Genomic DNA, 14,399 nt, shown 5'->3' on the forward strand with positions numbered 1-14,399 from the left:
CATTTTTACACTAAGCTGGTTGAAGATGGATTCTGTTCATTTTAGTGTATATATATTTAAGTTTAGTGCTTAATTTAACAAATAAGAACAGGAGTAATGCACTGAATAAAATCCTATTATGCACCAGAGGAGGTAGGTCAGAGGCAAGCACAGCAATCACTGGATTATCCTGGACATTAAGTATCTAATGTTCTAATTTAGACAAGTACCTTAAGCTAATCAAATGCATTAAACAGAACAAGTCTTCTGACAGGCTGCAGTGTATAGCGCAAAGGGAAGAAAACTGGTTAAATGAGTGAGATACTGAAAATGATAACAACTAGTTCTTTCAAATTATCATTTTTCAAGTTGATTTAACTTTGTTAGAGTTTTAAAAGTATAATGTCAGAGAAAATATTAATAATGCCTGTAGTTTTAGAAGAAATAAAATTTAATAATTAAAGATCCTTTTTTCAACATCAACCTCCTATATTATATGGGCTATGGGAATCTTTGTTTTACTATAGATTCAGATTCAGAACTTAAGTCTCTCAGACCTCCCAGGAACTCAGCAAATATTTCTTGGGAAAAATCAGCCTTGTGTTTGGAGTTCCTTTAGTTTCTAGACTGTTGTGACAACACCATGAGATCATGATAAGCTGTACTAGCTGATACAGTATAAGATTAAGATTATTTAATGTATTATACAACAGTTGAGATCACCTAGATTTATCAAAACGAGAAACTGACTTGGACACGTTCAAGGGATTAGAAGGTAAGATTGGGAAGCAAACAAATTAAAAGCCAACCTAGTATTTCACTTGAGAGAATACTTGTTTTTACTTGAGAATAATTCTTATCCTGTTTTGTGAAGGCAAATTTTTAAAGATAAAAAGCAAACAAAGATGTTTTAGCCCATGAATTTCATCTCTCTTCCAAATGTGTCAACCACCATGGAATACAGGCTTATCACAACTTTACTTTTAAAACATATATATCTTTACTTTTCTAAATATATTAATTTCTGGCTGATTTCGTGGGTTATTTTATGATCCGTGAGGCTTCAATATTTTTCTTCTATGGCTACAGGAAAAACCTGCCATGCATTTACCTGAAAACTTGCTTTTAAGCAAAAGCTAATTTAGAACATTTTATCATTCTGATACAGTAGGCTTATATTCTAGCGCTACTGAAACAAACATCTAGGACCAAGATGGAGCCGCTCCTGCCTAGGGTGCCATGTCAGCAAACTGAAACTTAAGATAACTTTCAGGTCCCTGTAAATGCTCTGCTTGACCAGAGACACCGTGTATCCAGTCAGCCAATCCCCACAGGCCAAGCCAATTCTCGGCTCTATACTTATTTCTTTGTTCCTTCTCACCCCAAACAAGGTTGACTATGGGGCCCCAGCCAATCAGACATTTTCTATTTTTCTCTTCCTTGTTCTTTATTCTTCATCCTATAAAATCTTCCTGTCTTCTGCCCCATGTTGCACTTCTCCAAATGGAGACTGTCTGTTTCATAAAGTGTTAAAGTTAATTTGTATCACCCAAACTGTCTTCTTTAAATCATTTTTTAACAGCACTAAACAGTATATGGCTAAAAAAATAATTTATTCTTGCAAATCAATATTGTTAAAGAAAAAATAGCTCATAACATTATATCAATTTAGTTATAGAAATGATAAAACATAAATTTACTAGATGTGTTTTTTGCCTAACTAAAAATGATAATGTGACAAGAAAGGATATATAAATATATATCATGCTTCTACAATCTAGTTTCTAGTATCTTGTTGATTTGAAAAACTCACGATTTCTTTAAGGTACTTTATCTGGGTTTTGTTTTTTTTTTTTTTAACTCCAAAATATTATTTTGCTATGTGGCTAGAAAGGCAAGCACTATCAATACTTTGGAAGCGCTAACAATGGTGGAATCAGGCCACAACACAGAGAAATGCTGGACCGGAGGAGAGAGGAGACTTGGTTTTGAGCTCACTAGCTTTGGAGTCTTAGGCAACTCAATCTTTCTTTGTTTCCATTCCCTTATTTGTAAAACAGTAGTCAGAGTAAGCAATCATATCTAACATTCTCCAAGAGTCTCTCTAAACTGTAATTAAAATTAATGAGGGAGAAAAAAATTTTACGATTTTATCTTCAAGTGGAAACAATGACACCAAGCAGCTCAACAGATGAAAAAGAAAAATACAATATACATACATATAAATATATTTAGATACAGATATGAAAGTTTCTACTAGTACATGTGAGTCACTGGTCTTTGAGTAATTTCTCCTGACTACTCCCTACTCTGCCCCCATTTAAAGAGACTGACGAAATAAAGGCAGCAATTTTTGACATCACTATTCTTAGCAAGGCTTTGCATTTTGTTTTTATTCTCCTTGAGAATAGGCATATTTGTATTTTGCTTCCGAAAAGGGTGCAGGACATCATGGCAGACCGATACTCTTGTTTTAACAACTAGAAAAGAAACCCTTGATAAATGGTTAAAAATATATTTATGAGAGAATTGTGGGAGCAACGAGAATTTTATATTATCTAAAATTCCAAAGAGGAAAAAGTCCTTCCTAGGTGAGCTGACAATAACTGGCTCCTTTCTTCCGTAGAAGCCTTTGACGATTCTTAGTGTGGGCTAAGGATAAGATTTGGACCAAGTGGAGGCACACTATCTTAGGAAAGAGAAATTAGTACAGCTTATCATGATCTCATGGTGTTGTCACAACAGTCTAGAAACTAAAGGAACCCCAAACACAAGGCTGATTTTTCCCAAGAAATATTTGCTGAGTTCCTGGGAGGTCTGAGAGGCTTAAGTTCTGAATCTGAATCTTCAAAAAGGCAGAGTGAAATGTCTAACTCAGGTAGTGTTTCAGAGACAAAGTACTACTAGAAGTAAGAGATCTGTAACAAACACATAACTAGCTTCTAACAATCAATTATGAGGAAATACAAGGGAACATAATGACAATTTGGTAATGCAATCAGCAAAATACAGACTAAGGGATACTCCTCAGTACAAATGGTCAGCTTTCTTACACAAATATATTGCAAGGGAAAAAACAAAGAGGAACCTATTGATTAAATAACTTAAGAAACATGGCCACTTTTTGTCATACATGGACCTTAACTGGATCTGGATGCAAAGATACAAAAGGAAAAAAAAATATTATGAGACTGTAAGGGAATTGGGATACCTGACAGAATATTGAGATATTAAAGATTTATTTAATAATGGTATCATAGTATTGGGTTGGCCAAAAAGCTCCTTCGGTGTTTAAAGTAAAACTAAAAGACGGATTTTTCATTTTCACCAAGAACCTTACTGAACAACATATTCGCCGTTTTGTTCCACTACCATCTGCCAGTTTCCAGGCAACTTCATAATTCTACCTTCTCAAAACCTTTTATCTTTTTGAGCAAAGAACTGTTCCAGGTGCCTTTTACAGTCTTCCAGGGAACTGAAATTTTTTCCATTAAGAGAATTTTGTAAAGACCGAAATAAGTGGAAATCTGAAGGTGCAATGACTGGTGAATATGGCAGATGAATCAGGACTTCCCAGCCAAGCTCTAACAGTTCTTGCCTGGTCATCAAAGAAACGTGCAGTCATGTATTATCCTGAAGGAAGATTATGTGTTTTCTGTTGACTAATTCTGGATGCTTTTTGTCGAGTGCTGTTTTCAGTTGGTCTAATTGGGAGCAGTACTTGTTTGAATTAATCATTAGGGTTTCCGGAAGGTGCTCATAATAGAGGACTCTCACCATATACACAACATCACCTTCTTTGGATGAAGACCAGCCTTTGGTGTGGTTGGTGGTGGTTCATTTCACTTGACCCACGATCTCTTCCGTCCCACATTATTGTACAGTATCCACTGTACAAAAAAAAGTGTACAATGTACACTTTTCATTGCCCGTCACAATTTGTTTTAAAAACGAAACGTTTTTGTTACGTTTAAGTAGAGAATTGCACGCGGAAATATGGTCAAGGAGGATTTTTTCGCTTAACTTACGTGGAACCCGAATAAGGTGACATATGGTCACCTTATCTTTGATTAAGGAGGCAAGAATATACAATGGAGCTCAATATCAAAAAAAAAACTACCCTATCAAAAAATGGGCAGAAGATCTAAATAGGCATTTCAGCGAAGAAGACATACAGATGGCCAAGAGGCACATGAAAAGATGTTCAACATCACTAATTATTAGAGAAATGCAAAGCAAAACTACAATGAGGTATCTATCACCTCACACCAGTCAGAATAGCCGTCACCAAAACATCTACAAACAATAAATGCTGGAGAGGGTGTGGAGAAAAGGGAACCCTTCTGCACTGTTGGTGGGAATGTAAATTCAGCCACTATGGAGAACAGTATGGAGTATGGAGGTTCCTTAAAAAACTAAAAATAGAGCTACCATATGACCCAGCAATCCCACTACTGGGCATATATCATGCCTTCTTATTGAAAACCAAATCATAGAAATAGCAACAATTTCAAAAACGGCAGTAGGTTCAGTAACCTGTATTCCAAAATTATCTAAGAAAGACAGTTGTCTAGAATTAAAGCTCTCTAAGAATGGAATCCTACTTCTTTCTTTGGTAGTTTGATTTATTTCAAGTTCATTCATTCATTCAACAAAGTTGCAGATAAAAAAGTCCTTACTGGAGGGACTTCCCTGGTGGTCCAGTGGTAAAGAATCTGCCTTCCAATGCAGGCTTCAATCCCTGGTCAGGGAACTAAGGTCCTACATGCCGCGGGGCAACTAAGCCCACACGCCATAACCACTGAGCTTGCGCTCCTCAATGAGAGCCCACGTACTGCAAACTACAGAGCCCACGCGCTCTGTACCCTGCGTGCCACAACTACAGAGCCCACACACCCTGGAGCCTGAGCACCACAACTAGAGAGAGAAAACCCGTACTCTACAACTAGAGAAGCCCGCGTGCCACAACGGAGAGCCCACACTGCAACAAAAGATCCCGTACGCCTCAACAAATACCCCAATGCTGCAACTAAAACCCAATGCAGCCAAAAAAATAAACAAAATAAATTAATTAATTAAAAAAAGAAATAAAGATGCTTAAAAAAAAAAGTCTTACTGTCAAGGAACTTACTGTCTGGAGGAGAAGCCAATCCAGGAAAGAACTCAACACAATCTCATGAGATAAATTCTACTGTGCATGATACAGACGAGTACAAGATGCTATGGAAGGAGAGAGGGGAGGTACTGTTTCCTTTTAGGATTGAGTTTCATGTGCTGGCAAGAATGGTGGCCTGGTGGGCGATGAGGGAGGCAGAGATAACATCCTGAATTGATTTATGTCAAACTAAGGAGTCTGGATAGAAGGTATAATGGGGTAGCACTGACAGCTTTTAAATTATCTGATTTACACTTTAGAAAGTTAGAAATGAGGAAAAATTTTAGGCATTTATAATGTTAGTAACTTCAACAATTTAGAATTATCTAAAAGAAACATTACAATCCTACCTATTAACAAAATGAAAACCTATTATCTATGGAAGTTTAAAAACTAAAAGTTAAAGGCTTGAGATGAGAAGCTTGCCTGCAGTTTCTCCTGAATAAGTAACAGAGATTAAGCAGAAAAGGAGTATAACCAAACACTTCAGGTTTACGTACCTATAACAAGATGCTCCATAGGGACATTCGGGCCGGTCATCAGCCTCACCTTGACACGTGATGTGTACACCTCCATAATCACTATCACCAGGGTGACTGAAGTGTTGAAAATGGACAGGATTCTTCCTATGAGAGTGATAAACATACTGTCAGAAAAAAAGAATTAATAGGATATAGTAGACTTCTAGATAAACTAGAAAAAAATAATTAATAGGATATAGCAGGAAACCAAACAATACACATTTGATTATTCTAGAACGTGAACCAACATGCTACATGACATTTAGTCAGTGCGGAACTCTCATGGTAGCAAATTAAATTTCTGGTGACATGGGGAAGACCATGAATGTCAACGGACAATCTGAAAACAGTACTTTATATGGGCTATATACAACAGAATATACAGGATAATATAAATAGTATCAGCATACAGAGCTTTTAATTAAAGACTTTTAATAAAGTGAACACATCTATACTCCCTCTGCTAAGATAAATAACAATATTACCAACATTCTAGAAGCCCTGCATGTCCCCTTCGAATCATTAAACCCATTTTACTACCCAAAGCTAACCACTATCCTGTCATCTGCAACAGTGTTTCTCAAACTTTTCAGTCTCAGGAAAAAAACTATTAAAACTCCAGAGAACTTTTATTTATGTGAGTTATTTAACCTATTAGAAATTAAAAATGAGAAAATTTTAAAATAAATTTACTTTATAATAGTAATAAACCCTTTACATATTATGATAAATAGCACATCTTAATGTAAATACCTATTTTCCAAACAAATTCGTGGAGACATTGTTTTATACTTTGGAAATTTCTTTAATGTCTGGCTTAAAAAAGGGCATCCGAATTCTCCTATCTGCTTCTGCATTCAATCATTAACACAAATCATGTAGCCTCTGGGAATACTGTACACTTGTGAGTGAGAGAATCAGAGTGAAAAAGGCACACACACACAAAGTATTATTATGAAAATGGTTTTGGCCCAACAGGTTTCCTAAAAGCATCTCGGGGACCAGGACCTGCAAGGGCCTCTGGAACATACTTTCAGAAGCAATGTTACGAACAACATATTAGTTTTTCCTGTATTTGAATTAAAATGGAAATATGTAGTATGTACTTCTTTGAGAATGACTTTTTATGTTTGTATGATTACTCCACATTACTGCATGTAACAGTAGTATACTTTTATTACTGTGTAACATTCCACTGTATGAAAGTGCTACAATTTATTTGTCCATTCTACTATTAATAGACTTTTGGATTCATTCTAGTTATTGGCTTTTATAAATAATACTGCTGTGAACATTCTACTTTTGGCGTACTGTTAGAAGTAATAAACTAATTCAGCAAAGTTGGAGGATACAAAAATCAACACCCAAAAACCAGTTGTGTTCCTATATACTTGCAATGAACAATCCCGAAAGGAAATTAAGAAAACAATTCAATTTACAATAACATTTAAAAATAAAATAGGAAATAAACTTAAGGAGGTGAACGACATACACAGGTTTAATTTCTATTAAAGAAGACACAAATAAATGGAAAGACATCCCATGTTCATGGAATGGAAGACTTAATACTGTTAAGATGTAAATACTACCCCAGGCAATCTACAGATTTAAAGCAATCCCTATTAAAATCCCAATGACATTTTTTTGCAGAAATAGAAAAATCCATCCTAAAATTCATGTGAAATCTCAAGGGACCTCAAATGGACAAAACAATCCTGAAAAAGTTGAAGGTTTCACACTTTCTGATTTCAAAACTTATTACAAAACTACAGTTATCAAAACAGTGTTGTACTAACATAAAGACAGGCATATAATATAGACACATGGAAGAAAACAGACAGCCCAAAATAAACTCTTGCTTATATGGTCAAATGATTTTTCAACAAAGTTGCCAAGACCATTCCAAAAGGAAAGAATACTCTTTTCAACAAATGGTGCTGGAAAAAGAGGATATTCACATGCAAAAGAATGAAGTTGGACCCTTCCCTTACACCATATACAAAATTAACTCAAAATGTATCCAAGACATAAAAGTAAGACCTAAAATATAAAACTTCTAGAAGAAAACAGGGGGAAAGCTTCATGACATTGGATTTGTCAAAGATTTCTTGCCAAATGCAAAGGCAAGAAATGTAAAAGTTGCCTAAGTTCCATGAGACTGCCCCAAACTCTGCCTGTCCTCTTAGCCCTCAGTCTGAAACACTAAAAAATTGGCAAATGTCACAAGAGAAAAAGAAGCCTCAAGGTCCTGACTGCCTCTAATGTTCTCAAGCGTGAGTGTTTCGCTTTGCTAGTTGTTTTCAGTGGGAGCTTTGGTCCTCAATAAGACACATCACCTTTACTAGAGACAAAACGCTTATTTTATAGACTATTAACTCATAATTTATATGACCTTATGGAGATAAAATCTACAAGTTTTAATTAAGGTATAAATTTCTTACAAGTTAATAAGAGACATTTCAATTTCTATCCAATTTTTAAAGGCAGTTTACTAATGGAATCAGATGCTATTAAACAGAAAAACTATATGGCCCCAAAAGAACAAAATTTTCAAAAAGAATGTTTTGGAAGCAACAGTTTCTATAAAGTTAAATGCTATTTTGTTGTTTTTTTGCTTCACAAAGGATTGAAATAAGATGTGACTGCTTTAGACAGGTTGAATTTGAAGTGCCTGTGATTTAAGTGGTGATTATCTGGATCTAAAATTTAGTACAGAAATCTGTGTTGGAGATACAGACTTGGGAGTTAATACCATAACATCAAGGGATTGAATAAGACTACCCCTGAGCAATAATTTTCTATTAAGACAGAACATGTAAATAAATAATTAGAAATCAATGATTAGATAGTAAATATCAGGTCTAATATCAAATATTAGAAAGTGTACGAGGAAATGTTGTGTAGAATAGAAGATGAGCAATTTAGGGAAGAATGAACATGTTAGAAAAGGGCTAAGAAAGGAACTGAATGTGTCTTTAAGCAGGACAGGAGACAGGAAAAGGGAACAACACATCCAAAGGACCTAACAACAGCATGACAGCATGGTGCATCCAAAGAATTACTGGGAGTTCAGGGTCTTCTAGACTATGCTAAGAAATCTGGCCTTTAGCCACTGAAGGATTCTGTAAAGGAGAGTAATATTGTCAGATTTTTTTCTCTCTCTTTTTTTTTACCTTTGTTTTTATTTTCTTAGCCAGATCATTCAGGCAACAATGAGGAAGGAATGTGAACCTGACGGAAAGTTTGGAGACTTACGAGATTATTCACTTGTCCCAGAGAGATCATTGCATGAGCTAAAGCAGTAGCATTGAGGCTGGAGAAAAGATACATTTAACTAATTGTTAAGATGCATGTATATAACAAGAGCTCAATATAGGTTATTTTTCCCCCTTTGTTACAAATATAAACATTTTGTTTTCAAGATTTCAGTGGCAAATATTTCTCAGGTATTAATTATGTATATCAAAATTAGGGAAGAAGTAAAAAAAACTATTCATAAGCTATGACTGGTTAAAACTAACGTGTATCATCATCAAATATGTATGAATTCATTATGATCTTGATAAAACATTCAATCACATTTAACAAAGACAAGTACCAGCCAAACACCGTTATGGACTGAATTGTGTTCCCTACCCCCAAATTTATATGTTCAAGCCCTAACCCCTAATGTGACTATATTTGGAGACAGAGCCTTTAAAGAGATAATTCAGACTAAATAAGGTCATGAGGGTAGGGCTTTAATCCAAAATGACTGATGTCCTTATAAGATGAGGAAGAGACTCCAAAGATGTACATGTACAGAGAAAAGGCCATGTGAGGACGCCATGAGAAGGCACTGTCTGCAAGCCAAGGAGAGAGCCTGCAGGAGAAACCCAACCTGCCAACACCTCGATCATAGGCTTTCAGCCTCCAGAACTGTGAGATAATAAATTTCTGCTGTTTAAACCACCCAATCTGTGGCATTTTGTTATAGCAGCTCTAGTGAACTGATACAGATACCAAACAGGATTGTTCAAAAATCCAAAATAATAGAAGGTTTATATACTTCCATTTCACAAGTTTATAAATTATGTTCCATATGCAGGACTAAGGCCATTGCAAATAGACAAAATTGTGAAAAAACGCATAAATTATAATGGTTGAAATTGAAAAATATAATTATTCAGGTGTTATAATGGCACTGCATTTTAAAGAGAGATACAATGAATGAGAAATTAACAGAATATGTGATATAAATATGCTATCGAATAGAAGACAAACTGCACTAGAATGTACTGATAAGATACTTGGTTTGATAAGTTGGAATGGCAAAGAAATACTTCTGAAATAGGGCTAGGTAATTACAAACATGCTAGAATAAACAGAAACTATAGCCTAAAACTAATTCACAAAGCATGAAATTAGAAAATATGGTACAGTGTTATCAAATGAAGTAAGTATAGGAGTAACCAATCAATCCAGAAAATATATATTTAGTTGTTTCAGAAGGCATCACGGTGACTCAGAAGCACCATTAGAAAAATATAAAGGAAAATGCACAAATATAAGATGCTTAAGCACAACTTAGAATTCTCTTGAGAGTTATACTGTATACAGCAACTATTTATGAAGGCATCTTTCCAACAGCTAAATAAGACGTTACATAAGCAGGTATTTTGATCTGAGTGATTCTGTTTTCAAGTCTGGATTCCCCAGTTCAGATCCCTGTATTAATCAGCATATCTACAATGAAACATTTAATTCCCCACAATATTTTAAAAGCCTCTAGCAGGATTTGCTAGAATGCATACTGAGAAAGTGCAAACCAGGAGAAACATGATAAAGCTCCTAACCTTTAGGCCAATGGGTTTTATTAGGCTTTTAACACACTATAGCATGTATCTACATAGCTGTTATGCTGTTGAAATAATGGAATTATATGCTAGCTGTAATTTCACTTCATACCTGTAGCAGTTTGCCCCATACATGCAGGATGTCCTCTTGACCTTGTTTTCTTCAGAACCCTGTGGAACTGAATCAGCTGCCTTTGCATGCAAAGTTTCAGGATTGGAGGGATCAGAGCCAGACTCAGGATGAGATCTTTCAGGCTCGTCATGGAAGGACTTGCCTTGGGCACTCAAACAACTCTCAGAACAACTCCTCGCCTTGCTGTCTTTATTTGGTGTTCCCTTAGTGGTGATTTTATGTTCAGGAACCTTACCAAGTTCCTCTACTGGGATTTCATTTCTCTGTGCATTAGTCTTGATGTTATTTACCTCTGTGTTATCTAACGTGATTGCAGAAAATGACTGTGACATTTCCTATAACACAAATCAGAAAGTAAATAATAAAGCATGTTTCAAAAGAAATATGTAAATTTAAGCATAAAAGCGTGAAACTACAAGATTCATGCAATATGTATATTTTAAAACTTTAAGATTCACATTTTAAAGTTATTAAAAATACCATTATCTCTGTCTCTAATTTAATAACTTTGAAATGGTCTACCGTTATCAGAAAAGGAACTTATAGCTGTATCAAACCTTTACAATCGTGTCAAACATTCAGTGACAAATAACCAGAAAAATACAAACGAAACATAAGAGAACACAACAGTTGCTTTCATTTGAATATAATCTTTCCCAAAAAACCTACTAGGCTCTTAAATTTCCTGTTCAAGAATGTGTCACACTCTTATGCCCTGTTCTTATAATTTCTTATAAGTTACTGTAATACTTTATTTCTACCCTCTAAATATAATCATGATTTTTTTCCTACAGCTGCATGATGAAATTGCTCCGCCTTCACAGAAAAATTTGCATTAAGTTATGAGCAACTTAGAAAATAAATGATTCCTTTGAAGTGGTAGGAATAACAGTTTCAGTTTAACCAATTAAAGGCATCTTGAATCAAGTAAATATTCTCATTAGCACTACAGAACCTTTTTTAATGTGTACTTACCACCAGTAAGTACAATGAGTAAGCCTAGTCTTATCCTATTAAAAATGACCTATTAATTTCTTATACTTCCTGTGGAATGAAAACATTGCTCAGATAAACCCCAGTCCTCCTGGTAAGGATGTGATGACCATGTACTAGATACACGTGAATGTTCACTCCCATGTATAACTAAGAACTCATGTATGCTGGCTGTCTTCTGGGAAAAGCTGGTTTTAATGTTATGTGATATCCAACAGCTCAAATTTCTTGAGAAGGTATCAGCATGACTTTTTTTTAGACTAATTACTTAGGTGTTTTGATAGTTTTTTCTTTTCTAACACAGTATGCCAACTTTAAAATGTTATCCAAACTGACTAAAGACCTTGCAAAAAGAACCTAGATCTAATCATGGCTCTCGTATAGTAGGTAAAAGATAACCAATCGTGTGACTACCTCTTGGAGCTGGCCCTCAGGTGGTGGCATTCATGCCACATCCCGCTAACATATACACTATTTCCTCCGAAGCTGCTCAAGTACACCCCAATCTCATCTCCCTCTGCTATAGGACCAACTAACACATGCCAGGATCTGGACCTGGGGGTGGGTGGGGTAACAGAGCAATTCTGATCCACCTCCCCACTTGGCTGTCCCCACACTGGGTTAACTCTCACCAATTTTCTTTTTTTCTGTTCAGACAGTAATGGGGTAAGTCAGCAAATCCACTGGCTAAGCAGGTCCAATAAAATGTCAGTCTCTTCTTCCTGTTGGCATCTCGAAATGCCACAATAAATTCTCTTAGAGCACATCTCTTCTCTTGATTTTAGAAAGGGAGAAAATAACTTCTTCCCCCAAACACAGCCCTCTCCCAGATCTTAAAACCTCCTTGTCTCTCAGTTCTCTTTGTATAAAGCCTGAGGGTGGAACAGTGAATACTTCTCACCCCTTTCAATAAGCCCCACAGGGAAAGTCTAGCTCTCACTGCTGGGGTGCTCTTTTCAAACATGAGATACTTAACAGTACTTCTGTCCTCAGTGTTGGGCCTCAGCAACAGTTTTGTTGACAATAGGGAAAAATATCCCATTCAACGTCCTGTCACATTTAGTATAGGGGAAAAAATACAACACAACTAGGGAAATGGTTAAATAAAGTAGAATACATTCTTACCATGAAACACTGTGCAGAGGTTGAGAAGAATGAGGTAGATCTATATATATATCTCTAAGGATTTTTTAAATTAAACAATATATATATACTATGATTCCATCTAGCTTGTAAAAAAAAATTCCCTATATATCTATGTGAGTACTTACTTGTGTAAATCCACATGAAAAGATTTAGAAGGATGCAAACTGAAATACCAGTAGGCAATAAGACTGAAGGATGAGGCAAATCAAGATTTTCATTTTACTTCACATGCGTCTGAATAGTCTAATTTTTGACAATAAGCATCTACTATATTACCACTTAAAAAATGAAAAGCAAACCAAAGAAATGAAATAAAAGATATGAAGTGTAAAGCATCATATTTCAACTCCCTCTACTTCCATGAAATGTAAAGAAGGATTTGTTTTTTTAATATTTTCACAAGGAATATGTTGAACATGTTAATTTATTCCAAAAGAGAAAGGAGTAATAAAGTCACAGATATCAATACTATGGATCAGGGGTTCTCAAATATTTTAAGAGGCATAAAAACTGGAATTCATAATGTTCTTTATGGAACTCCATGAAATATTGATATTCAGTAGGCCCCTGGCATTTAACATTCGTGGTTTCAATTATTCATAAACGGTCTCAAAAATCTATTACATGCAGTATTTTGTAAGTTTGCTGAGACATAAATTCGTACTGTGCCAATTATAAAACTCATGAGCCAGAGCAAGTCACTGAACTGGCAAATGAGAGAAGAGGAAAGATGGAGGGTGCTCTGTGCTGGAAGAAGTAGGGGAAGGCAGAGCTCCACATTTTATGGTACCCACATGGCTTATGTCCTAGATAAGACGAAAATGTGAAGAATGAAGTGTGGCAGGCTAGAGATTCATGACAGAAGAGGCAGATCTACACTTTATAAAAATACATGCTAGAGACCTCAGGGATCGGGGAGCATGGAGCTAATGGAAGGTGGCCCTGGTGCTTGAAGGTGGCTAAAATGCACCATATTAAGGCTATTAAAGTAGCCTGTTAACTTGCCCAATAAGCCCTTCCTTGTCCCTCAACCATCTGAAGTTGTTTTTTTTTTTTTTGGCCCCGCCATGCAGCCTGTAGGATCTTAGCTCCCCAACCAGGGACTGAACCAGTGCCCATGGCAATGAAAGCACAGACTCTTAACCACTGGACTGCCAGGGAATTCCCCATCTGAAGTTTTAATACACTACAAGGGACAGGATAAAGAACTTTCCCCGATACAAGTTCAATGAAGTAATTTGTTGTTGTTTCCAAGCTGCCCTTGGAAAGAATGTCTGTGCTAATAAATTGCCTTAAAAGTCCTGCATCAATCCCATTAGCACCCACATGCTAAGGACTAAAAAATCCTAAACTCCAGCCCCAGCCTCACTCTTGAGCTTCAAACTCATATACTCAACCACCAGCTAGACATTCCTTCCTCAATATTCTATGCAACTCAAACTCAAAATGTCAAAATTGAAATCCTCCCTCTGTATTCTGGCCATAGTTTTGGCCAACATAATTTATCTATTCATTCTAGCCAGAACCTTGGAAGTCTATCTTTCATTTCTTCTTTCCTTCACTTTCCCCAGATCTAAGCAACTAGTGCTGCAGCTTGTTTCTTAAATATTTCTCTAATCCAATGCCTTTGCATCATT

General features: G+C 35.9%; 1 protein-coding gene across 4 annotated transcripts in view; it reads right to left on the reverse strand.

The window, feature by feature from the left end:
• The window catches only part of APLF (aprataxin and PNKP like factor), an 82,021-nt gene that overhangs the window by 14,368 nt on the left and 53,254 nt on the right, over positions 1-14,399 (reverse strand). For all 4 annotated transcript variants that reach the window (XM_073791298.1, XM_019943189.3, XM_019943188.2 and 1 more), the window contains 2 exons: positions 10,603-10,958; positions 5,635-5,760 (listed from right to left, as the gene is read on the reverse strand). In XM_073791298.1, coding sequence (XP_073647399.1) covers positions 5,635-5,760; positions 10,603-10,958 — 482 coding nt within the window. The remainder of the gene's footprint in view (positions 1-5,634; positions 5,761-10,602; positions 10,959-14,399) is intronic.

This window comes from Tursiops truncatus, chromosome 14, assembly GCF_011762595.2.
Source record: "Tursiops truncatus isolate mTurTru1 chromosome 14, mTurTru1.mat.Y, whole genome shotgun sequence".
NCBI lineage: Eukaryota > Metazoa > Chordata > Mammalia > Artiodactyla > Delphinidae > Tursiops > Tursiops truncatus.